Raw genomic sequence first — 26,279 nt, 5'->3', positions numbered from 1 at the left:
TCTGTATAAATAATTCTGGGTGTTATTTGAGAAAACCGAATATTTCCATAATTTTCAAATTCCTTTTGTCAAATCTCCGGTTGTAATTAAGATGGCTCCTTACGACACGCGTTAATTAATAGACAAAAATGTCCTCTTTAAACTAGTGTTCTCGAATTTCCCCTAATTGCAAAGCATTCTCCCGAAAACGGTCCCAAAAAATCAATCAGAAAACCGAATATTTCCATAATTTTCAAATTCCTTTTGTCAAATCTCTGGTTGTAAATAAGATGGCTCCTTACGACACGCGTTAATTAATAGACCAAAATGTCCTCTTTAAACTAGTGTTCTCGAATTTTCCCTAATTGCAAAGCATTCTCCCGAAAACAGTCCCAAATAAATCAAAAAATCAATCAGAAAACCGAATATTTCCATAATTTTCAAATTCCTTTTGTCAAATCTCCGGTTGTAAATAAGATGGCTCCTTACGACACGCGTTAATTAATAGGCCAAAATGTCCTCTTTAAACTAGTGTTCTTGAATTTTCCTTAATTGCAAAGCATTCTCCCGAAAACAGTCCCAAATAAAATCAAAAAAATCAATCAGAAAACCGAATATTTCCAATTTTCAAATTCCTTTTGTCAAATCTCCGGTTGTAAATAAGATGGCTCCTTACGACACGCATAATTTAACTTATTTTTAGCGAAATATAGTGAAAAAAAACTAGGCAAAATGCACTCGTGCTAAAATCTCTAAATATTTTAATAGAAGGACGATGACTCAAAGTAAATATTCCATGGTCAAACGACTTTGTTGATCTTAAAACTACGTAAACAAAGGTAATAAATATAAATAGTTTAGTCAAAATATTTGGGGCTTATATAGCGTCGGGAATTTTTTAATAACTTTCCAAGATAAAACGGATTAAAAATCTTTCTTGGTGGGCATCTATTAATAACAGGGTTCGTACGGAACCTGGATAACCAGGATAAGTCATGGATTTGGAAAATGGATGTATAAGTTAGGGATTTATACTTTTGCCCTAAAACGTCTGGGATATGTCAGGGATTTCGTTTGGTATATCAAACCATGCTTCGGTCAATGCTAAATATTGACCAGGTGTGATGAAGTGGTCTCTGGCAAGCACATTATTGGCAAAATGTTTTCAGGGATAAGCTGGAAAAGTCAGGGATTTTCAATATAAAAATTTTATCCGAACCCTGAATAAAGTTCAACTATCCCATAAAACTGGTTTCAACATAGTAATTCAATAGAAATTTTGGAGATAGATCTCTGGATTTTGCAATGTTAATAACTTGTTAAGAGAAGATGGTGATTACAAGGAATTACTAATTGCAAAAAGTTGTATACGTGAAATTATTCGTAACTCAAACAAAAATGGAATAAAGCGGTTTATCTGCCAGCTTTTAGAAAGGTCAAGATAAAAATAGTAGAACACGCTTATTTTTGCAACTTTTTCGGAGCACAGTGGAAGATAGGTAAAACGCGATGTCGTGCCACGAAGCCATAAAAGACAACTGAACTATACGGGGTCGGTAACCGCACCAACCATCTTGAAGCCTACAAACAGGTCCCTAGAACGTCCATCCCATCCATCTACGAGATAGTGAAGAATGTCTATAGCTACAAGTATCATTACACGTTAGGCCTTAAACACCTTTTTTTAACACCGTAGCGGGGAATCTAGGGTTGGAGGTAAGTGAGTGGGGAGGGGAGGAGAGACCAACCGGAAACTGAAAGTAAAACGGTTTCCTCGGGTGGCGAAGACGCGTTTCCGATCAGGGACCTCGGGAACACGAACGGATAAGATGCCTAGAGTTATGCCTGACAGGGAAAGAATTCTGGAGGATTCCCCAGGAAACAGCTAGATTCCGTACAACTATCTAATACCTTTCCCGCTGATAAGGCAAGCTTGCAGCCGCAATAACACGCGCTGATTGGGGTGGGCCTTGCCTTGGCACCCCCACCCCCTAGCTTGTAGTAAATATTAAGTTATGTAACGTATCTACCCAAAAGATATTACAGCTCAGGGAGAAAAATATACAAGTATGCTCTTAATTTAGTTATGGTTTTAAAATGTTTGGAGAGTAAAGGAGTAGGTGAAATACAGAGGCAAGGATTCCAGGTTATTTCTATGAGCGCCTGTAAAAGTGTTTCACTCGCTGCACATAAATGTTCAAGGAGAAGCCAAACTCTAGGAGTAAATGTCTTGTGTTTTTAAATTAACTATCTCGACCAAATGATGTGACGCTAGAAAGCTTACGAGTCCAGGGTGACACTAATGCTTTGGATTTTGAGGAAGAGGTCACAGGGGTCAGTAATCCATTGAAACACTTGATTTTCCATTAAAATATTTATAACCCATCGTTAAATAGTAAATTAAGTAATATATTTTTAAGTTTAGTTATTTTTAAACGCATCATTGACTTTTAGTGATAAAGTTGGTCAGAGAAAACCCTGTAAAAATAAGGGAATTTGTACCTAAAAAATCTTATACTAAGCCTTAATGCGTTTGGCTGTACCAGCGGGGTAATTTGAAATTCTGTTTCGAAAAACCTTTTAAAAAAAATTCTCCTTATACTTTTTTATGTAAAGTCTGAACACTTTACCATTACAAACCCCCCCAAAAAAATTTCGCATCCCATTTAGGCATTTTACAAGCGTACCTAATACGCGTGGTAACTCCTTTTAACATGATTATAAAACTTCATTACGTTAAAATGGCCTAAAAGATCTCATTGATACCTTTACTATTCTTTTTTTTCTCTCTCTTTCTCTCCTTCATTCCATTTCCATCCCATCCATATCAGTATCCTCTTTCTTTTATGGACCTCTAAACGAGAGAGGGGACCCGGGCGGACCCCCTGCCAAAATCTCTATATTAGCCACCCTCGATTTTTTTACTGAGAGTATCACCCCTCGCTAATGTTCCTGATACCCAAAGAAAGGATAAAAAAGGAAACTTCGGTCATTACTTCATGATTTTAGTATTCACGACTTGCATTAAAGAAAATGGAAGATCTTTTTGCGTCATTCTCCCTTACTAGGTCTATATCGTATCAGTATAGTTATCGGGGTACTGTTATTGGTATTGTTTTTTTTTTCTTTTCTTTTTTTGGCTTATATAAGGAGCATTTATATTGTTTACTAGCAGCAAAGGCACCCTGAGTTTACCCGTCAGCCTGTCGAGGCATTTTTATTTATTACTTTTCCTACCGCCATTTTTAAAGATGGCGGAGAGTTGAGGCCTCAAAATCCATTATGTCCGTCTATAGAATATTGGGAATTGTTTTACTAAATATTAAAGATGTAATTTGAAACGCGAAATCAACTTTTTTCATAAAGAAGGTTTTCTTACATTTATGTCCGCCATTTTGAAAGATGGCCGCGTATTGGAAAACGTTTCATAGTGCGCTACTACTACTTAAAGAGTAACGTCCCTGCAAATTTTCAGCTTTCTAAGTAAGCTAGTTTGGACTGGGCGTTGAGATCATTAGGTGCTTACACTAAATGTCAGTCCAAGTTGAAATATCGGTCTAAGGCGCCGTTGAAATGTACCCATTAGAATGTTTCGCATTAAATTATGAACGCAGATTCTAAATTAGTTTCAGCAGATTCCTGAGTAATGTGATTTGGGATGAACATTTATCATCAAGTCAGTATGACATAGAGGTTCAGAGAGAAGGTGACGCGAGTTCTGTGAAATCTTGTTTTGTACTCCCGTGATAGTTTCCTACTCCCAATGAATTGACTCTTGATCGTATCGAACTCGGAGAGGGATCGAGTGAACCACGTTTTGAGTGAATCCCATTTGAGCTATTTGCCCATTTGGTTTAATGAGAAACTAGCGCCTTTTGCCTAAGTAGGTTTTTAGGGAGGTAAGTAAAGGGCGGCATTGAGGATGCACAGTGCGCGTCTACAGTATTGCCCTTTGGTTTAAGGCCTTAGTTCCTACTACATAGTCATTTGGAACTTTTTCGCCATCTCGGGTACTCAATCTTCCAGGGCATCCAATGATCTGAGAATGCTAAGAAAGCGCGACCCAACCAATACCGCATTACCAGTTAGGCAGTTAGCGCAAGGCCCACATCAACAGAAATAAGGTAGGAGGTGCTGCTATAAGGAATCAAAGGGGAACAGGTCTGAGGACGAACCCCCCTCCCTCCCCACCTGTTCACATATTCCTTACGATAATACAGAACATTTGGAGGGGGGTTGCCATCGGGACCAACTTACGTGTGCCCTGTTGTTGTTTGTCTAGTAGAATTATTTATTTATTTATTTTATTAGTTTTTTAAATATAAATTTTGAATTTGAAGGATATAATGGATTATGTGTGAACATCTTTATAGACGTCACCATGGTCCATGTGTCGTGTCGCGCGTGAGTTTGCTTGAGTGTCCGTCCACCTCTTGAAATATTATCCTCACACATTTTAGACGTCGCTTCTATTTTTTGCCGATGTAACTTTAAAAAAAAATTAATTGTCCCCAAATAGTGGTAATATTTACACTTCGACATTAAAGCGTGGGATATTTATTTAACAACAACAGTGCCTTTCTTCAAAAAGTTACAATTTGAATCCTTATGGCACATCTTATTTTCTAATCCATAGCATACGGCTTCCATCGTCCATCTTCTAAGTTTCTAGGCCTACATCCACTCCTCGTCGTCTTCGTATCGTTTCTCGGTTGCGCTGGAAGGGAACCCTCCATCCATCAGAATGACGCCCCGACGTGGACAAGCGCTACTTTCCTCCATCTAACCTACAAACTCAACCGTCCAACCCTTACCATTGGCGCTTCAGGCCTTATACTCTCTGCTGGCTATGATAAGATCTGGGCACTCTGTCGTTTGCCCCTTTCACCCAGCACTCCTAACGCCCCTTTATTGGTAATTTTGCAAATAGGGTTTAGCCTAGCTAGACCCACGCACCATACCAGAAGGAAGAAAGACGAAAAAGAGAGTTAAGAAAACCAAAAAAAAAAGAGAACGTTTTCTTGTCGTGGTGATGTATTTCTCTGACTGCAGCACACCCCAAGAAACTTCCCTTATATACTAAGCATTGGGTGCTCATTGGTTACTAGAAAACTGGAACCATTTTAGTTCAGGTTCTTTTTTGGATGAAGTGGCAGAGAAATTTGAAATCTTGAATCTATTTTGTCATTTTAACGTAATTGCCGACGTATTTGCCAACGTCTTTCCAAATCTAACTTATATAAATATCCGCCATATGAGAGGCTTTTAAGCTACCTCTATTTATTAACCGGTTTTGACTACAGTTTCACCAATCAAAACGAGTAACACGAAAAGCAAATTTCGTGTTATTTTTCACTGATAAGGCAGGCAGACCTAAGCGAAGTCGCGCGTCTGTTTGGTTGAAACTTTGACCGATGAGACTGCCGGTTACATTTTGCGAAGATAGACCTACAAATACATCTTTTACGCTTAATATTGGTATAAATTTGAAAAACTTTATTGAATGTCAACGCAAGTGTTTTAGTTTCATTATAAATTTTTTGGTCTACTCCAAATTAACTAGTTTTAATCCCTTGATACTGCCTTTAATTCAACATCTCTAATATCTAGTGTTATCACACGATAAGACTTTGTTCAGTGCACGCACCAAAATACGATTTTTCTCCATCTATCCCCCTAGCATTTCTTTGATTAGGTTAAAGAGTGATTTCACCCCTTCATGCACCCCTATGCATGCACTCTCTAGCAGCACGGTTATATTTCTTTTTATCGCGTGGACAATTTAGATTCGCTCGACGACGACAGATAAGGGGCGTTGACTGTACGTTACGTATTTTCATTCCACGGAGCTTTAAGGGGAACGGGGGAAGAGGCTGTGGTAACGCGAGAATTGCCTAATAAAATGGTAATAGTTATACAGCCCCGCGAGGGGATAACCACTTAAGAAATTACGTACGCAAAAAGTCAGGAATATATTTAAATATTTCTTGAAATCATGAGAAATCAGAAATAAAGCTATCTATGTACTAAACACCAAACAAACAAATCAGTGCCTTTCTTAAAGAAGTTTTGAATTAAATGTCGTGAAATAATCCGAACTGAGTTAGACGTTTTTCTGGGAAGTGATTATCCCCTCGCTGCTTCGCGTGTTAGCACGACTCTGATGTGTATATATATATGTGTATAGGGTTTACTTAATTAAAGTAGATTGCCGTTTGAGATTGCGGTGGAACCAGTTTATTTGCTTTATTTCGATGGTGATACGGTATGCTACGATTAAGGATGGCTCGGAGATTAAGCCCAAGCCCGAAATTGCTTCAGCCATTTTCAAGTTAGCCTGTTAATAAGTTTTTCGAGTGGTCCGTGATGTTTAGGGTTTAATTTATTGATAATTATTTTCACTATCTCGAATCTTTTTTTTTCTTTTTTAGCTTAAAAAGGGGTAAGTATTGTGTAGGGGCAAAGATACCCGTATGTTTTCCGTTAGCGCCTGTAAAACTGTTTCACACAACAAACACCAGTGTTGAGGGGGAAAAAACAGCCAACATTTAATGGATATTTTCTAATTTAACGTGTTTTTATTTTGGGAGAGAGTTATCAAAGGAGATTAGCATGCAGAGTTGAGGGTGAAGAGTAAAATCAAGTGTTTTTATCGAATCAAAATACATTCAGTAATCGTACCCCACCCCCAAACATTTTCCCAGGCCTGTCTTGACTCTGGCTTCAACCTGAACAATACGCCCCTTGCTTGCCTGAGACAGGCTTAAACGCTAGTGACGTAATAAAAGACGACCTAAGTGAGTCTAAAAAGGTGACTGAAGTCACAGACATTGAAATTTCTTCATAAACTTTAATATTGCTAATTCAAATATTGATCATTACTTTATCATTATATAAGAAAACAATTCATCTTCAATATTCCTTTTAAAAAGGTTTTGAGTAACTCTGATAATATTTTAGCCACGTTAAGCTAGGCACACGATAAATTGGGAAACCTGCAAGATTAAAATTCCAATGTCTACCACAAACCAACAAATTTAATTTCAGCACAACCGGTATAATATAATTTAATTAAAAATACCCGAAAACTTTGGAATTGAAAAAAAAACGAAAGTCACCAAAAAAGGCCGCAGATATTAAAGCATGAACGAATTTCACGCATTTCCACCCTTCTGAATTTCTTCCGTTTTTTTCTTCTTTTCCTTGCCTATAAAAACCTCGTAATGGCGACCCGTTCTAGCCTATTGCTGTACAGTGCACCCCCTAACAAAGAAAATGCTGATTTCGGCATTATTTTCCTGCCAAGTTTGCGCCCCGCGACCGCCACTTGCTCAGGGCGCCAAAAAAAAGTGAAAGAAGCTAAAGAAAACGCGGGAAAAATCTATGCGATGGAAAAATGCGGGCTACAAGGCGCGCGGAAAAAGCAATAACCTATCGGGATCCCTTGCCACCCACTTTCCCTTAAAATTCCGATGAATAGGGACCCAGAAATTACGGTTAAACTTGACAGTAAAACAAAGGTTTTGTTAAAGGCGTGATATCTTTGGATTATGGTGTAAAGAAACGCGGGATTCATCTCGTGACCCGGGCATACCACACAATCTCTGACTTTTAAAAGATTGGAAAAATATCCTTTCGCGAAGAGAGTTTTTGAGTAACATTCTCTGGATTTCTGTGATCAGACATTCTCTAACCTCAATCTTTTTAACCTCGTTAGAAATTGGGATGATGTGAATGTCACTCACAACTTTTTTCTTGGGACTGGGGAAGTATTTTGAAACATGAATTTCCTTTTTTTCTTGTGAATATTGGAGATGCAAGTTTTCGAAGCTCTTCCTTAAAGAGATACTTCGGGCTAGATTTTTTTTCTACTTCAATCGAAAGAGCGTATAAAATAATGAATAGATCAATTGGAATCATGTTTCTATGTACAATATAAAAGAAGTTACACGCAATTAAAGTAAAAGAAGCTAGGGATTCTAATTTCAAAATATTGTGACAATCTCCGTTTTGTTGTTCATTATTCCTAAAGGAATTGGAATAAATTCGTAGCGTGGAACTTGCGATGATAGAATTGTTATCATAAGAATTTTATTGGATTTTCCCCCATTCAAGAGTAGGCGTAAATTTTATTATTTTATTCATCATTATTTTATTCATCATTATTGAATTCGAAAATAAATAGCCCTAGTTAATATAAGTTTATTTATTTACATTTAGCAAAATCCCTTTTCTAGCTAATGATAGCTGTACAAAAGAGATTTCTAAATGTTTATTTTTGCTCTGTAAGGTAGCTTCTCCCTGGACACCGGAGTCTTGCGGGTTAAACATTTCTACAGGGGCTGGTACGAAATGCATTGATAAGTTTGCCCCTAAATGTTGGCTATTCCTAAGAACAAATATTGTTCGAAATAAAACGAACGCAACGCTGTTATCAAATTATCCATGTGTGATAGTGGTGGAATCTCGCTTCATTAACGTGAAAACATTATTCAGTAAACACAAAAAGTACTTAAAATTTTCGTTTTAATATTTTTCACGGTTATATGACGTGGTAATTTACAACGGTAAAAATATCCATAGAAAATAGAGACGCTATAGAAGGAATGACTTTCTTCAATTTCAGAAATAAATATAGATTAAATTAATCTAATTTAAGGCTTTTTTAAATCCAAAACCATTATCTAATCTTTCGCCCTTGGTTTTTATCCTAATGAAAAGAGAGAGAGAGAGAGAGTAAAAAAAGTTCTAAAATTATTCCGATATGAAAAATGTTTCACGCATTCGAAGTTCCTTATCTAAATTCAAAAATGTCCATCACTTCTGTTGTGATCTATTTTATCTCCCCTAACTCGAAAGAGAGACTCGTATGATGCCAGAAAAAGTGGATTTTGATAAAAATCGCCAGGAGGGGAGAGAACAAAACTGAATAAAAAAAAAGATTTTAGCGTTCGTAAATCAAACTTTAATAGTGGACAAAATTAACGGGTTTTTTTAGATCCTCCTAAAAATCGAACGAAAGGCGTATTACCAGAAGTAAATGAAACTCGTTAAATCGAAATTATGGTCTGATAGAGGTAATGAGAGGTCATTTATGAACGATAGTTTTTTATACTTGAATACTTTAAATTAATGCACTTTAGCCATAAAATTTTGGCAACTTTCCTTATGCCTTACGATGCATCAGTCCATTTTCTCGTTAAAATTTTTTAGTAATCTTGGTCTTTTTTTTCTTTTCAATCGATTTTGACCTTTATCATTTCCTTATAACTTTGCCTGTAAGGTTTTACTAGCGGATTTTTATTCGGGCGTTTGCTAGTTTATTTTTAAATTAGTGTCAAGGTAAATTGTTGCTATTTTTAAGATTATTGAAGTTTTTTTATTTCTTGTATTTTAGGTTTGGATGACTCGCGCAGTTAGTTTCCAATTAGGGTTTGAAGATGAAAGAAATACGACACAAGACCCGGTGAGTTTTATCAATAGGTATGTTCGCTTTTTTGTTTAGTTTAATTAAGTTTTATTTAAATTTGTGATTGGGAGACATATGGGATTTGAAGTGAATATATTTGAAAGTTTTAGAGGTCAAAAGTTCTGGCAGTCGAAAAAAATAACGTTAGCTAATTAACTTAAAGGCAACAAACTGAAATAGGTAATATTAGGTGAAATGTATTTAGCCCAAGGTCAAAGTAATCCTAAAATTTTTGGTGAATATTTACGGTGTGATTTGGGTATCAACATCAAATTTTGAACGCAAATATTGAAAGGTCAAAGATTATTAATAGCTTGTACATCAATTACTTGTTTGAATCTTGTTCTAACCCAAGGTCAAATGGTAAGAAAATGCGTAAAAAACCAAAGACTCATAAAACAAAATCGACCTGATCCTACCCAATCATGTATGTATACGATTTTTTGATATCTCAGAACTTCGAAATACAATTCGAGGCATCAAAGCACACCATAAAATTCCTTCACTAAACTTCAAATCCCCAAATCTTATCTCATAGACACTCAAACTGGCTTTAAACCCCGTTTCGCCAATGATGGCCATCACCGCCCCCTCCTCCTCCTATATAGCAAAGATTAACTCAGCACGATTCCACCTCGCTCAAGACTTTTTTATCAGGGATACTCAAAAGCCCCAAACATTATCACCTCGACCATTCTTCGCTACAATAAATCCAAACCATTCAAAAAAGTTCAATGTGGGTGCTCCCAAACGACTCACTGGGGGTGGCTGTAACGTTCCTTAACATTAAAACCAAAAAACTCCCTACGTATCTTTTTATAGGAAAGCATTTTACTTTTAATAGATCGTATATGTTTCTCAGGCAAAGGTTATTTTGACTTAAAATCGTAACAGAAATAAATTAAAACAAAGTTATAGGGCGTAAACGTAATTTGAAGTTTTGCATTCTGGTAATACATGGTCCTGTCATCTAGGGGGCTAGTTAGCAACTTCTGCGTGTAGCGCCATCTGGCCACGTAATACAGCGTAGTTTATGATTGTTTCGTATGTTGAAAGGCGATTGTAGCGCTTTTCACATTAATTTATTGCTTTATGACCTAGGAAAACTAGATGGCACTGTCTATTTAGGTTGCTAGCACAGAGAGAAATGGAGATGTTTCCCTTCTCTCACTTATGACGAACGTGTTTTACTAAAAGAGGCTGACGCTAGGGCCATCTACATAAAGGATCATGGTTAATTCATTCAATAAAGTGAAACAACTACATTTTAGGACAGTACTTGTCCACGTGCCAATTACCTCGCATTAATTTATTTTTTTGATCAAACCTCTGAAAAGAGTAGTAGCCCACGCACGCAGCTTCAGCTCTTTGAGAGAAGTTTTTACGAGATACCTATGGGTCGAAGGCTTTGGTAGGGGGTCTTAACCCAAGGCAATCACGATAGGACTAGGTCGCCGTTGGAACCTTGATAGCTTAACCCTAACTGTTCCTATTGGCTTCGAACTTTCATACCTTGGACCGTAATTTTAGTTTTAATTTACAATATTGATAAAGCTGCGATATCGCTGTCTTTGATGGCCCATGTAGTTAACGTTACATACCCAGTGTTTCAGTGGTGCATTTTACCATGAGATACCTACGCTACACAAAACAGTAATTTTTTATTTGGACTGACAACTAATCTATTATTTGAATAATGATGACCAAATTTACGGGAACTGTCAGATCTTTGACGCGCGATATTTTTTTATATACCCCACTGTGAAACTACCCTCTTAATGGCGACCGTTTAATACCAAAATTATGTAACAAAGTTGGCCTAAAGCTAAAGATCTATTCAGATTTCTGAATCTTAATCCCGCAATTAGATTCTTGTACCGGGCTTAGTACAGCTTCTATTGCATATCTAATCAAATTGAATGACGGAGTACACTGTCACCGTGTTACCTTTTTAAAACCAACTATGACTTGTTAGTCCATCCTCGCACTTGGTCCTTGGTTTGTCCTTACCTACCCTTACTTACCTTACCATGGAAGCTATATAGAGATTCTTGGCTTTTTATACGACATCAGCCGGGGGTCGCTTCTAATTTTTACGACGTACTTTTCTCGGATCGTAATTTTTTTATCGCGTTCGGTAGCGGGCAACGGAAGGCAGTTTCTCGTTTATGTTCGCTCTTGGGCCTTTATCTTCTAACAAAGGGAAATATACGAGGAACCTCGCGTAAAAAGTCCCTAAGGGGTACTAAAAAATCTAAGAGTTCCGCGAGGGATCCGTACGGGCAGAGCCGTAGTGGAATGAGAAATGTTTGGACCTAATATGGGTTGCTTGCCTTGCCTAACTTCCAAGACGGACTTATGAGTTTGTTGGGATGTTTAGGGTCTCGCTTTATAGACGTTGGACCTTTGGGGGCCCTGGGTATTCCTTTCCAGGTATACCAATTGGACGGGCCAGACGTGTTTGATGTCTCGGGATTTTATTAGAGATTGATTGCTTTGCCACACAACCATAGGTTATATTCACTTGACACACGCCACAGTGAAATGTGTGTCCCAATATTTTTTTCCCATTTCCCTTGATGTCGGCTGTTAATTGACGGGTACTAATTCCACCGTAGCTATAGTTTAAAGAAGTGATTAATGGGTTTTAATCGCGTCATTCCACTTCAACAGAGTTGAGGAAATTAACTAAAAAGCTGGACTTTACACGAGAAATATCATAATCTTAATTTTCATTTCAAACTAGGCTTAACTCACGAGTACAAGTTCTTGTGAAATTGAAACTAAATTAAAAGTAAGAAGCAGAACATCTTGGGCAATGCTGCGTGTTTTTCTTAAGCTGTCTTTTTTGATAAGCAAGGTATGATTTTGAAAATACTTCAAGATCTTTCTTAATTTTATCATTTGATGATTTTGAAACCACGTGTTTGACAAAACTTTAAAGGGGCTATCGGTTTGTGATTGAGCATAATGGTAAATTTGTTGTCCTTCCTTTATGCAACCAACTGTCGCCTGCTTATTTACCTTTTAGTAAATCGTTGCCAAAGGCCAAAGTAACTGGTTTTGTCATAAGGAAAGCAAACTTTGGAAGAGGTTCTGTCTCTTCGGCTGATATAAGAGTTCATTCAGTTAAAACTAGGGTTACCTCTCGTACCGTCGTACATCTTTAGAAACTGTTGATTTTCTGTCAACCCCATCAGTACAAGAAAAGTTTCCTTTTTTTTATTTCCAAGAAAGTACTGGGCTTAAACGAATATAGAAAAGGTGTTTGATTGGTCGGCGTTTTTTCTTTCCCGCCATTCTTTCTTTCCCTTTGCCGCTTTGGGACTTGGAAACTTCGACTGGAAGACCCAGAAAAATAAGAACTTCAAGACCCTAAAGAAAGGTATAGGAGATAAAAAAAATTCTCTCCTAGAGCTACGAGGAAAAAGTGATGGTTTCTTGATTTAGTTAGCCTTCTTCGCCAAAAAGTTTCGTGCAAGTTTTTCCTTTTTTTCATTCCAGAGTCCAAGTGTATTTTCTATTTTTACGTAGTCTTCCAAGACCTCTTGGTTCTCCGCGTAGAACGAACTCTGAGTTTTAAAAACCTCCATAGCTGTCATTGAATCTTTAAGGATGGTAGAGGCTATATTGCATTGGGTTTGTTGAATAGGTCCTCAAGTTGCGCTTATAGAAAGTTAGAATTCGAAATCTGTCACGTATTACTTTACACTTTGAGCCTTTGAACTAATGTTTGTAGGATTTGGGGTTAAAGGAATAGTCATACCTAAAACCTAGTCCGGCTTGGTTTAGCAAACGACGTTTCAAGTTTCACTAAAATTTCTTTGGTCGATTCCTGAACTATTGCGTCATATCTTTCTCTTGGTTCCGTGTCACGAGCCTCGTTTTTGATGAATGGACGTGCCATTAGATTCTCAGTGACTCTGTTTGGTTAAACAAGACCAAGGGCTTTTTCCAATATCCGGTTAAAACCGTTAAAAACCGATCTTCCGGTATGTACTGTTGTGCGGATTGTCAATATTCAATCCGCGTGTTATTAGCAAAGCACCGAAAGGAAGGCTGGTTTTTGATAAATTTTATGATATGGTGCAACTATACCTTTAAGGCGCTTCAGGTCGTCTTATACAATTTTTCTGTACTGTTACGCAGCCCTGAATGTCCTTATAAACTTACGCACCTTGGTGATGGTGTCTGCATGCTACTTTTTTCTGAACGTGAGGCGTATTTGGTTTGGTTCAGAGAAATACTTGTGGTACTTAGCTAAGAACCTATATGTTCGTTCGTTGCTTTGATCTTGTCAATATACTTAGTCTAGAATTTTCTTCATTTTTTTTCATTATATATATAAAAGCTTTTAGCTTAACTCTATGTCCTAATTTAACTATAGGTTCTTTTGTGTCGGAGTGCCTTCAAAGGAAGTTGTTAGCTTCATCCATCGAAGGACAGCGGAAATTATTTACTGACTGCGCGAGACACAATGCACCTTAGAAAAGTTCCATATAGACTTAGCTCTCACGAGTTTCTGATGCATACCTACAATAGACCCAACATTTTTTTTAGAATCGTTAGTAATAAAATTCTGGGTGAAACGTACATCAGCCAGGAGTGAGTGGATTTCACAAACAGTACTTTGTCTAGAATGATAAGAATTTCGTATCTTCTTCGAAATAACATCTCCAAAATTATGACAAATTGACATATTCATTCGAAACGATCCACAATAAAAAATGCTCTGTTTGAATCATTTTAAGATATATACGTTCAACAAAAATTGTTAAATTGACATAAGAAACATAACACCATCTTTATTTGAACACCCCTCCTCCTTCCTGGTCCTTCAATTTTGATTTTGAATTTTCTCTCCAAGGGGATGCCATTCTTAAATTGGCGTATCAGAACTTTACTTTTTCACATTTTGATTCTTCATTTTATCTAATCACGATACTTTTGCGCGAGGGAGAATGAAAGAAGAAGAATTTTAAGGCGAGAAAAATTCCGCCATCACATATGATTGGATTTTGGGCGTCCAAATTTCATAGTTTTAGGATCGAGGGTGATACGAGCGAGTTAACTGAACCGTAATAATAACGCTAGGCTCTCACTCTCCTCCTCCTTAAAACCTAAGAACTAGCGAGTAGTTGAGACTTGAGAAAGAAGAACTGAAGAAGAGTTTTGGGGAGGATCAATTTCACGCGGCTATATAATGCGGGAGAACCCGCCAAGCCTTGCAGATTTTTACTGACTGGAAAAGAATTGCGAGGGAGAAGTGCATGGTGATCATTGGTCCGTATCACACACTGCCTAAAATATTTTTCGAGACGTGTATATGAGCGTACAGTGTATACATGAATTTATTAAGTACGCTCGTGAATAAGCTAAGGGGATGATGTAGATTCCAAAAAAATTGCAAGAGTTTCCATATTTAATCTGTCCTTTACCAGGAAGGAGTTGAAAAGGAGACGTATTGTGTGGTGAAATAGTGTATTCTGCACCGCGAGCCTAGACTCCTCCCACAATAGAAGAAAGAGGGTTGAACTGAGTTAAATTGCTTCCTTCTTATCACGTGGGTTATTATTTGTATATTTGCGCCATCTCTCCAACACAAAATGTACTTTCTCAAAATCATCTGGTACTGATTGCTCAACTACAGCCAACTGATGGTTTTTTTCCTTATCAAGATTCTCCCGAGAGGGCAGCTCGTAACTAGAGCGAGTTTTTGCGGGAACTCTGATTCCACTTGCCACGTGATAAGCGATAACATAATTTTCCAACTTTCACCCCTTATTAAGATTCACGTTTTCAGTCAAAAAAAAAAGAGGGTACATTACGGCTCCTTTTCTACTACCTCCCTGCTTTTTCAAACCGACAGTGACTAACCGTTTAAATTCATGGATTTTTTTGTTAAATTCTTGGTTGACTGTAATACATGCCAGCAGAAGTTGGCTACGCAATTCAGGATGTGTTTTAAAATATGTAAATGCTACAGTGTGTAATGCTGTTAAATTTAAGAGGTTGCAGTTTTAGCCCTATATAAGCCCACTTTCGTCCCACTCCATTCTCCCCTTTCCCCTCGCTTTCGCATTATTCCTCCTTACAACGCGAATAGTTTAAGGAAGGGTTGTACGAGAGCACGAGGAAGATGGTATATAATTTAAATGCCTTGTAAGTACAGCAGAGCGAAGCTCTCATTTCTTTATTTCAGTTACAATCTTTTTATGCTAGTTTTATTTTCACTCCAACCAACATATCGGATTTGCGATTCCGATTTGAAAAAGAAGGGCGGGTGTGTCTTGTGAGGGGAGGGGGGATGATATTGGCGCAGGATTTAATTCGGTTTCAGATCGAATTGTTTTCCAAGCCATTTACTTTTTAGGTAATTAAAAGATTAAGATTGAGTGAACCTGCATTTTTTTCTTTCTTTATTGTTGTTCCAATTCAGTAACTTAACGACTCTATCGGATTTTTAGGGATTTGTTCGTATTGCCATTTTAAAATTTGTGTCTTTGAACATTTGACGGTTATTCAAAACGATTAAAGTAGAAAAAAGTGGTTTTTATGTCATACCTTAAAATATATACGAAGATATTATTTATCTTTATTCGAAATAATTATAACTTGGGTTATAAATATTTTTCAAACGTCTATATTCCAGTCGTTTCAGGTCAGATTCCGAATTTTACGCAAAATGCCTTTCTGAGCTTTTTTTAAATTAGCTAAAAATACCAACGCAAAATTTAAGCCAAATTAATATTTATTATTTTCGCTTCGTATTTACCCTGCAACATTTGTAAGGATAAGCGTTCCAACACTGTAACCTTTACTTGTATCGCGAACGATAAAAAAGGCCCAGGCTCCGATTAAATGGGAGGGGAAAAAAAGGCCGTGCCATTATCCCAAGTATAATCGTTCTTAATTAAAAAAACTGCTCTTTCTAACTAAGGCCTAGAATCTGTAAAACTCAAACTTCTACCCATAGTATTATAGAACGATAAGTATATATATAAAGCTAGAAAAGAACCGTTACGCTTACGCAGGAAGCAACCGATTAATTTTACAGATAATCATCCTCCATTAATTACGGAGGCGCTGCAGCCTTTAAAAAAGAAAAAGGAACCAAAAGTTTCCATAAAAATCGATCTCTTTTCAACCTAGTTCATACCATACCCAATTTACAGTAAGTCCAACAAGTTACCGTTAGGTTAGGCTTAATACGAACCGTACACCTTCATGAAGCAAAGGCTTATTAGCATTGTTTCAAAGTTCAGTAGTATCCTATGGATGTTGTTAAATTAGGGTTACGTTAGGCATAATTCAAACGGTACAACTTTTTGAAGCAAAGGCTTAGTATTTTTAGAAAGTATACTATCCAGTGGATGTTGTCACGTTGGGGTTAAAGTTAGGCCTAATACAACACATCAGCCTATTTGAAGCAGAGGTTTAGTATTGTATCAAAGTTCAATTTTAAACGTATATTGTTAAATTATAGTGATGTTAAAGCATACACCTTTTTGAAGCAAAGGCTTAAGTATTTTATGAAATTTTGTTAGTATCATTAAATTTTTAAACTTACCGGAAATGGAGTGACCTTTTAATTACTTAATAATTTAATTACAGAAAATTTATAAGCTTAATGGTAAATTGGTAAATTGATTTAGAAAGGTTTCTAGAGTGTAAGCTAGGAAAATCAAATTTATCTTAAACTAGCCTCGTATTTAATTAATAAGGCTTAAAGCTAATGTAACCGATTCAATATTTACTCCGAATACACTCTAAATTCTTCAATTACATTAATACTTAAAAATTTAAACCCGAAAGCAATTGGGATTAAATTTAAATCCGCCTTCTTTTTGGCTGAAACATTTTCCCGCCAATTGCAGCAATGAACTTTCACCCTGAAACTTTACTGGGATAGAAACCCCTTTTCCCCTTTGCTATACCCCTTCTCCATCGTTCGTTAGAAAACCCCAATTTATTTTTTGTTCCCTCCCTTCATTATCCGAGCAAAACTCCATCTCTTCTATCCGCTCCTCTTGCTCCTCTCACTTCCCCACTCCTCCTCTAGGTTCGTTTTCTCTTTCTCTCTCCCTCTCTCTCTCTCTCTCTCTCTCTCTCTCTCTCTCTCTCTCTCTCTCTCTCTCTCTCTCTCTCATCCTATACCCATCCCCGGGTACCAAACCTCGTTAAAACCCGAGACTGTAATTTATAAGCCTAGCGCCTTGAAACTTGTTAGAAATAGCTAGCTCTTTATTTTTCCGAACACCTACATGTACATAACACCTTTTGGCGTCCCTTTTTGGACAGAGTTCCTCCTGACTCTGAACATCCCATGGTGTATAGTATGGTACAATGTAGGAGTAGGTGATGCGAAAGACGCCTGAGTGAGTGAGTGTGTGTATGGTGTTACCACAATAGCTAAAATTCTCCATTGTTTGGTTGAAAACTTTTCTATAGGGGGAGATGAATTGTCGAGCACTTGGGTGTACATCTCGTTTCAGTTCTTCAAAACTGAACCGAATTTACTCGGGGAGAATATAGTTCAGTAGACGTGAAAATTTAAAGAAATACTTATAATATTTAAATATTTAAACTAAGGCGCAGAAGCTAAGGTTCCGGGTTCGAACCCTGGCTATGCCAATTTAAAATTTGTTAAATGACGAGTTAGTGTTATGATGATGTTTACATTGTTTTGTAAGCTAAAGCGTGCCAGTGCGTTACTAACAGACGTATATTGGCAATAATAATCGAGCTAATATTATTGTTATTATTATTAAATTTACAACACAGAGTCGATTAAAATTACCATGGAAAAAAATTGTTGTCGCTAAAAGAATTATAATCAACGCTGTCTGATCTCGCTCTGTTAAAATTAAATTTTTAAATCTTTATAAATTAAATTAACAATAGAGATAACATCTCCAAGTCTTTATAAATATTCGATCATTAACAGAACCATTATCATACTTTTCCAACTTTCGATAACAGAAATAAGGCTTTGATAAATCATTCATAATCAAAGTAAAAACTAAACATGTAATCAAAACTTGAAACACATCAAAATTTCATAGTTTCTCCTAAAAAATAAGCCAGTTTAGATATTTTTTGGCGTTGTCTTCTATTTTTCAAACTTCTTACATAAGCAATCCCCCCCCTTCCATTTAAAGTATCAGAGGGGTGGTTCGCAACGAGACCAATTAAAATTTATCCAACTTTTCTAATTCTATTCTGTATATAGTTTAAAATTAGGTTAGTTAAATGACTAATACAGTTGCGAAGTGTCGTTAACGACTTAATTCTCGTGAACTGTCCCTCGATATATCCCCAAATGTGGAATAGAGAGGAAGTATAAGGATGGAGGAGAAATAGTTCGTAGAATGTAGGGATGATAGGGGGAAGGGGCTAGAGATGTTTGAGAAAGGGGGCGGGTACCCTACAGCTGCTTCTGCTTCGCTGTACTATAGGCTAAAGATGGAAACGATGGGCAGGGATCGCGAGGAGAGAGAGAGAGAGAGAGAGGGATCGGGTCTCTCGGAGTTCGATGATGTAGAAGACAATAGCCTGGGCGGCCGCCCTAGCCGCTCCTAGCCCCCTAGCACTAGCGGACCAAGGCTTAACGTTGGCGTGGGTTTTGGGATGTGAAAGCTAAAGGCGATGGAGATGTAGTGTACGGCGGTGGGAAGAGGAGAAGCCGGGAAGGGATGGAGGAGGAGGTGAGAGAGGCAAGATTGTTCTTGCTCTTCCCTCTTCTTCCATCCTTCTCCAGCATCCCAACTTCACGGCATCTTTAGCGCGTGCGCGGAATCGAGGAAATGCCGCAAAGGAATTCCGCAGTATTGATCCGCCTTATGCGGAGGAGAACTCGTTGTCATGGCAACTACGCTTTCGAGAGATAAAGGGGAAGAACGGGGATGGAGATGAAGGATCCTAAGAGGATGAGTGTTAATAATGGAATTTAAACGAAGTTTCGCCTGGCAATTTTAGAAAATTAAAGTATTTAAAAAATTAATTACTGTAGAAAATGTTTCGGTGACACGGATATTTTAACAACATTTTGTCCTTGAAAGGAATCGCCTTGTCTAGCTCTTCCTTAGCTGTAGGTCTTCTTCCTAATTGAGTTTGAGATTAGCTCCGAAAAGACCCAAACAACCTTTTGGTTTGTTTGGATTTCCAATTTTGAAGGACCTTTTATAAATCTAATTAAAAGTTTCGGGGGTTATCGATTGTAAATGGAGTTCTCAATTTAGGTAAAGCGTTACCTAAGTATGGCTACTGTTGTTTAGGTTGCGTAGTAACTATTCTCATTAGTTTAAATTAATTAAATACACCCAAACTAAATAAACTGGTATGTAGACATAATTTGATATATCTACATAAAGTAAAATAAAAATATTTAGATAGTATATTAATTCAAGTAATTAGATAAAGAAACAATTACTATCGTTTCAGTATTTTTAATTTCAAAATAATTACTGTTTTTAAGATCAATTTCTCGCAATATCATACGTAATGATATATTTAAATCCCTTTTCATATACACAAGCCAGAAATCAACATAACGCTACATCCAATGAAATTAGCAGTTATCACTAGCTTGCCTGTAGATACGGGGATGAAGGAGGTGGTTCGGAATACTCCGACGTTACCCCCCCCGTCCCTCTCCTTCTACCTTGTTCTCTCTCCATCCGTCGTCGGATTCTCGACGTTCTTTCATCCCAGGCGGCGTTGCTATGGAGACGGATACTAGGTGAAGCGGGGGTGTGGGTGTTACCAAGACTGAAAGACAGACAGCGGGTCCGCTACTCTCGCCTTATTTTTCTTTCTCCGTCCTCCCCCCCCCCTCCTTCTTGTTCCTCGCTTCCTAGCTATACTTATATGGATGGGTAAAAATAGGCCTAAAAATAAGAATTACTACATTCAGTATAAACTGACGTCCTATAAATTGGTTCAATGTTTTTTCTTACTCTTTGTACTTCATTGTATATTTGACTTAGGAAGGATGTTAGGCTTAGCTCTTATTCTTAAGATTTGGGCCTTTCTATTAAGAATCTGTCTAGAATAATAAAAATAATAATACTAAAGCTAATCATTATTTAATTGTAGTTTAATTGGTTATGGACTCTCGTGTTAATAATATAGAATTATCTTCAAATTATTCTTCAATAAAGGCTCTAGTATTCACTGCTGTACAAGTCAAGCTTTTGGTCTTTATAAAATAACTAATGCATACTTCAAAAATCCTTCAACTAAAAACGTATCGAAAATTTAAAATGTTAGAATTCTTTACAAAACCACTCCATTAAACAGAAACCCTATATATACAGAAATCTTGAAATATCTTTAAAAATGTATTTAAAGACAAATTCGCCCCTTTTTACCTCTTTTGAATTTAAATTTAAAAATAACGCCGAAAGAAAAAGTTTAGTATACACAAACTTTACCCCCTTTATACACAAAAGCACTGGCACCAAATAGTCAAAAGTTAAAAGTATAAAAAACAAAAATCTAAAAAATCCACAAATTTCTCAAACACCCTAGAGCGATTCATCTCTCTCAACTCTAGCAACTCGATTCCTTCCTACTCCTTAGGAAAAAACGAAACTTTTTTGCATAACACGAATAAAGAAAATCCATACTTCCATCCGGAAGTTGATTAAAAACGAAGTTTTCAAGTCTTCGTATTTATATCCAGCAGGATATGGTCACTGGTATTTTTCATAAAATAACAATAAAATTTAACCCTTTTGGTTTCTTAACAGATTGTCCAATCACTTTCTAGTTATTTCGTAGGTCACAGAATTTTCATTTTTTTAAAAAAGTTGTCTTCATTTAGTACTTTTGTGATTTTGCTTTGTTATAAAGTGAGATAGGGCTAAAATTCCTTAAGCCTTGGCCCAAAAGCATTTCAACCTTAATTTAAAATAGCTTGGAATGTTTTATATTAAGTTCTCGTTGCTTTGGATTAAGATACTTTTTAGAGGAAAATGCTGAGCTTTTTAGGGTTAGTTCACGCGAAGGCTTAGACATTTGCTTCCAAAAAGGTCACGGTGGTTAAGTTATATCCGAATGAGACTCCAGTCAAAATGACAAAAAGTATACTGATTTCAACTTCCTCTTAGGCTATATCAGAAAGGCCGCTCGTTATTCCCAAAATTTTGCTTTTTACGCCGTTAAGTTGATGCGCCTAAGGCGCAACCATTTTCTTTTCGCATTCTCAATCTACTAAGCTTTTGTTTTTTTAGGCTTAATGTTGTTCCACGAATAGAAATAGGCCTAGCAGCCTAGAAACTCCCTCCTCCATTTTCAAAGGAATGGTAGATCATTTATTTTAACATGAATTTTTCTTTTTCCTTTTTAATTCGTCCGTAGATTATAATTAAGTTTCAAATTTTCTTAGCTTGAATCATCAAAAGTTACAAGTTTGTTTAAATTTAATTTTAAATATTTATCTTAATAGCTTTGTTTACTTTTAGAATGGGTCCTCTTTAGTATCGCCTTCAAATTGGAACCAAATACTTATGGCGAGTCTTTGAAGGTTATGATGAGATCAGTTTAATTTTAAGTTAGGCTTAAGAAACGGATGTAATTTGTATCGTATGGAACCTCGAGTTAGGCTTAGTAATTCATTCTTAAATAGGCTTTGTAACTATTTCAATACGTTCACCAGGCGAACTTTGAACTATTTCATTTGGTTTCTTCACACGGCAAACGCTTTAAATAAAAAATAGGCTTAGATACTTCAAAGTGTTGCTAAAATAATCTTCAATATCTAAATTTTTAATAGAACTTCATTGGTAATCGGCTTAAAAATTCCAATAAGCACACATTCATCTTTACTTTGTTTTTTCCATATTCCACCTTCTCTTTAATCTGGCCAGTTTCAAGCTCCCCACAATTTTTTTATTTAAAGAAAACCAACATTTCTCGATAGTAAAATAAGGCTCTCGATTCGCTGCAAACTTCTTTCACTTTAAGCCTAAAACTTAAGCCTAATTTCAAGTTTAGTTCATAGCGTATGGAAAGGCGAGATTACCTCTCCTCCCGAGCTTCTTTTTCCAATATTTCCTTAGCTCGCTTTTACCGTTGCGTCGATTGATCGTCGTTTGGTTTCGGTAGTTGACATTCTATCCGCTAGGGGTCGTAATCTAAAGACCAGCTTATCGGAAAGAGGGTAACCCCCTCACTTTTTTTTACCCTGTACCTTTTATGTATAGGTTTTTTGGATAGTATACAAGCTTATCCCACACCAGAAATGCACTAAATACCAGGGCGGACCGTATTTACCTAAACCTAGACGCCTGTAACTTGAAGTAAGACGTTTAAATAAATTAAAGCTTCAATAGGCTTAAAAATTTGGTTAACCCTGTCGAACACAAAAATAATAGAAATAACCTGAAAGTACAAAAATATTGGGAGAGGTTTTAATATAGTGATAATTCTCCTGTACTATAAACATCAACTTGTCACTTAGCCAATATGGAGTCTCTTCCCGTAAGCCTTGTACTCCATAAAGTTCGCCATTTTGAGGTGAAAGGGAGGAGCCATTATTAAGCCACGCCTTCTAGACCGATTATTATTTTTTCTTTCAAATTTGAACCTAAATTTCAATATAAGTTAAATATCCGCAATTAACGCTAAGCTTAAGTCAGGTTTTCTTAGGAATACGTTTGAGAATTATACTCCCAAGTTAAATATACCTGATATTCCATCCTCATAGCTTTTTATGTATTGAATTCTACGAATAGAATGAACTTTTAGTTTTTGGGTTTATTTTATTTTTATCCTTATTCTATGTATAAGAGAGTTTGGTTTGCTACCGTGGGTTTTTTTATCCTTTTGGATATTGGAAGATTGCTGGAGAGCTGGGGGTAAAATCTAGGGAAATATCTTAGCCCTGTATCTTTATCTTCTTTCTTTTTTTTCTTATAGGAACTTGTAAAAATCCCTTGGGTTTAAGATAGGAAAGGCTCGCTTGTTAATTTACGACTTGAATTTATTTATTTTTTTTTCTTTGGGATTCTAGAAGAACCTCTATCGGTTGTCTTATCACGTGATTTAAGGTCCTAATGGTAGAATTAAAAGGGAAGAACACCCTTTTGCGCTAAGCCCGTGCTTTAATGAGGAGTGGAAAGCGGTTTGTATACCACAATAGTTGGCAAAAGGTGCTTTAACCTTTAACGTTAGTGAAGTGCATGTTTCTCAAAAAATTGTAAATAATCAGCGATGGGTGAATCCTCACATTTGTGTTGTTTTAAAGAAGGGTGGGATTATTTAGTATTTTAATTGCATTTTAATTAAATTTACTCTTATTATCTTAATTTTTACTCACTGCTTCAAACTTGATAACAAACATTTTTTATCGTAAAATTTGAACACTTCTTTGGAGTAATAATTAACTTCTTATTTAGAAACTTGGTAAATTATATATCAACTATTCTAAAATCTTAATTCCTTTTTTTACCACTCTGATAATTTCCGGTAAGCCTAATCCCGCCACAGGTATTTGCTTATCAAAGTGATACCTGTATAATTTAGCGTATTGCCTCGCTTTATTTTTAAGATACACCTATATGTATTAAGGGGATTTCTAGACGGGGTTGCCGGAATCAACAACCATAAGGCTCATCTCTCGCGTAACTGAGCCTTGTTCGTATTAAAGACACTAATTACAATACCATAGTAATTATGCACCGTTGAGGGAAAGTATGGTATGGGGGGGGTGGCGAAAAGAGAAAGCTTTTGCTTCGCTGGCTGTAGAATTTCACCGACTCTAATTAACCAGTTGGTTCTCCATTGCATGCAAGCGCCGTCCAAAACTGCTGAAACATTGAACGTGAAATCCTCCCGCCATCCGATCCCACTGTCTTTACAAGCTCTTATGTCGAGGCTTCTATTATAAATTATTCATCACCTAACCTCTAGCTGTGTATTTGAGCCTCTCTCTCGCTAGAGAGGTTAAGGCGCAGCCAAAGGCTTATCGAATGTATTGAACGCCACAAAATCCATATTACCGTAAGATAAGTGATTGAAAAAAAGAAACAACGAAAGCATGGGTGGCCCTAATTCTGGAACATGGTTGCTGAGTGGATAGGACGACGCGTCGTTTTCGAACGTAGATGTACGACTAGGCCTAGGTCGATTCCAATCTGCGAGTGTTCATGGATTGCAAATTTTCTAGTTTAGTTGGATATTTGCGTACGAAAACAAACTTATAAAAGAACTATTACCTTGTTGTAGGGTTTAGTTTCGTGGGTCTTAAAGATTCACCATGCATAGTTGGGAAAGTTGCCCGTAGCTTTATTAATGGAAAGAATTCGATGTGACGCAGTCTAATCCGTCAGCATAGCAACTCGCAGGGGTTTTGCCGTCCACGTAGAAGTTTTTTTACAGTATATCTTAACCTGTCTAAAGATCTCTTCTACGGTACAGAGGTTGAAGCAACCCAAAGTCCCATAGCTTTTAAAGGGCCGTTTTAAAGCTTTTAAGATATACAAGAATTCCTTTGTAATATGCGTGGCATCTGACCTAAATTCCAAACGAGTTTCAGCCTATTATAGATGAGTTTTTGCTAGTAGTTTCAATCTACTCCTATCTCTTATCATAACCGTGTAATGCGTAAGTACGGGCCTTGCCTTAGAGGCCAATTGCTTCTGCCTTGTGCATTCGAGACAAAACTATTTTATTCGAAAATTGTTCGTAGCACTATGGTTGTAAGGCCCTAGGTTTGACGCCTAGGTAGATGCGATTAAATTTTTTATGGGTGTTAATTCACAACTCAAATTCAATAGCTTGCACTGTAAAGACGGGGAAGTAAGGATTCCACGTGGCGCTTCTATTTTGTTACCTGGTTTCAGGTGAGCGAGACGTGAATTAGTTATATTATACGTATAATACAGTATATAATTTATCCTTTCGCTAAATTTCGTGAGATACTTAGCTATCATATAACGTAACACGAATCTTTTGTTTTTAAAAATTTAGGAAGTGATCAAAGTTTCCTATTAAATTTCATTTTGATAAAGGGGTGTACGAATAACACTTAGTAATCTGACACTTCGGGCCCTGGTATCAACGGAAAAATCTTAAATTCCTCACATCCCATCCCATCCCTTCTCTTCCGCTTCCTTTTTTGGGAAAAATTAAAAATTCAAATAAAAATAATTTTTTAAAAGGATGGAGAATGATTGAGCTTGGTAAAGAGGAGGCGCCTATAATTCTTTAAAACAATTTTTTATATATATATATATATATAAAGGATACTGACTGTAATTAGTTTCGGGGGAATTAAAAGTTGGTGGTGCCTCTCGCTGAAACTCCCCCATCGGAGTTGGCCATTAAACATTCAAGCTGCCCAGCGTCATCAATCAACATCAAAATCCCCCCCCCCCTTCTACGGCTAACATCCTTTCCTTTCTCTCTGCGCCAAAACTAACGCCCGTTCAGATAAAAATAGTTTCGGGGGCCCACCAGGAATTTCAAAAGTGCGAAAATCGGATGGACGGGCCCCCTTTCCCTAATTCCTTGGGTACCACTCGCCGCACCACCATCACCTTCTCTTTTATCTATACCCTTCTTGTTTTAAAAGGGAATCTATATGCCGTCTCAGAACGTAGATGTCGTAAATCCTCAGTCACAATATTTATTTTTCTAAGTAATTGAGACGCGAGGAAACTGCAGGTACAAGTGCGTCCGTAGATAATCTTGAAATTATTGAAGGTTCTTATGACAAGTTTTAGTTAGTGCTTAATTTAATCATGTAAATTATGGGTAACGCTATAGAATTTCTTTCTTTTTACCAGACCAAAGATGTATTAATTAATGTTGAAGCTATCTTCAA

At 36.8% G+C, this 26,279-nt stretch overlaps 1 protein-coding gene across 2 annotated transcripts in view; it reads left to right on the top strand.

The window, feature by feature from the left end:
- Window positions 1-26,279, top strand: part of LOC149674076 (uncharacterized) — a 72,512-nt gene that overhangs the window by 24,524 nt on the left and 21,709 nt on the right. For both annotated transcript variants that reach the window (XR_016367004.1, XM_089839930.1), the window contains exon 2: window positions 9,377-9,445. Coding sequence is in view for 1 of the 2 variants with exons in the window: in XM_089839930.1 (XP_089696056.1) it covers window positions 9,383-9,445 (63 nt within the window). In the remaining variant the exon portion in view is untranslated. The remainder of the gene's footprint in view (window positions 1-9,376; window positions 9,446-26,279) is intronic.

The sequence above is a fragment of the Phalangium opilio genome, unplaced genomic scaffold, assembly GCF_054372755.1.
Source record: "Phalangium opilio isolate 3A_F unplaced genomic scaffold, DU_Popi_V2 ptg000048l_1, whole genome shotgun sequence".
NCBI lineage: Eukaryota > Metazoa > Arthropoda > Arachnida > Opiliones > Phalangiidae > Phalangium > Phalangium opilio.
Note: the sequence above shows the minus strand (reverse complement) of the source record. Positions and strands in the feature narration are given on the sequence as shown.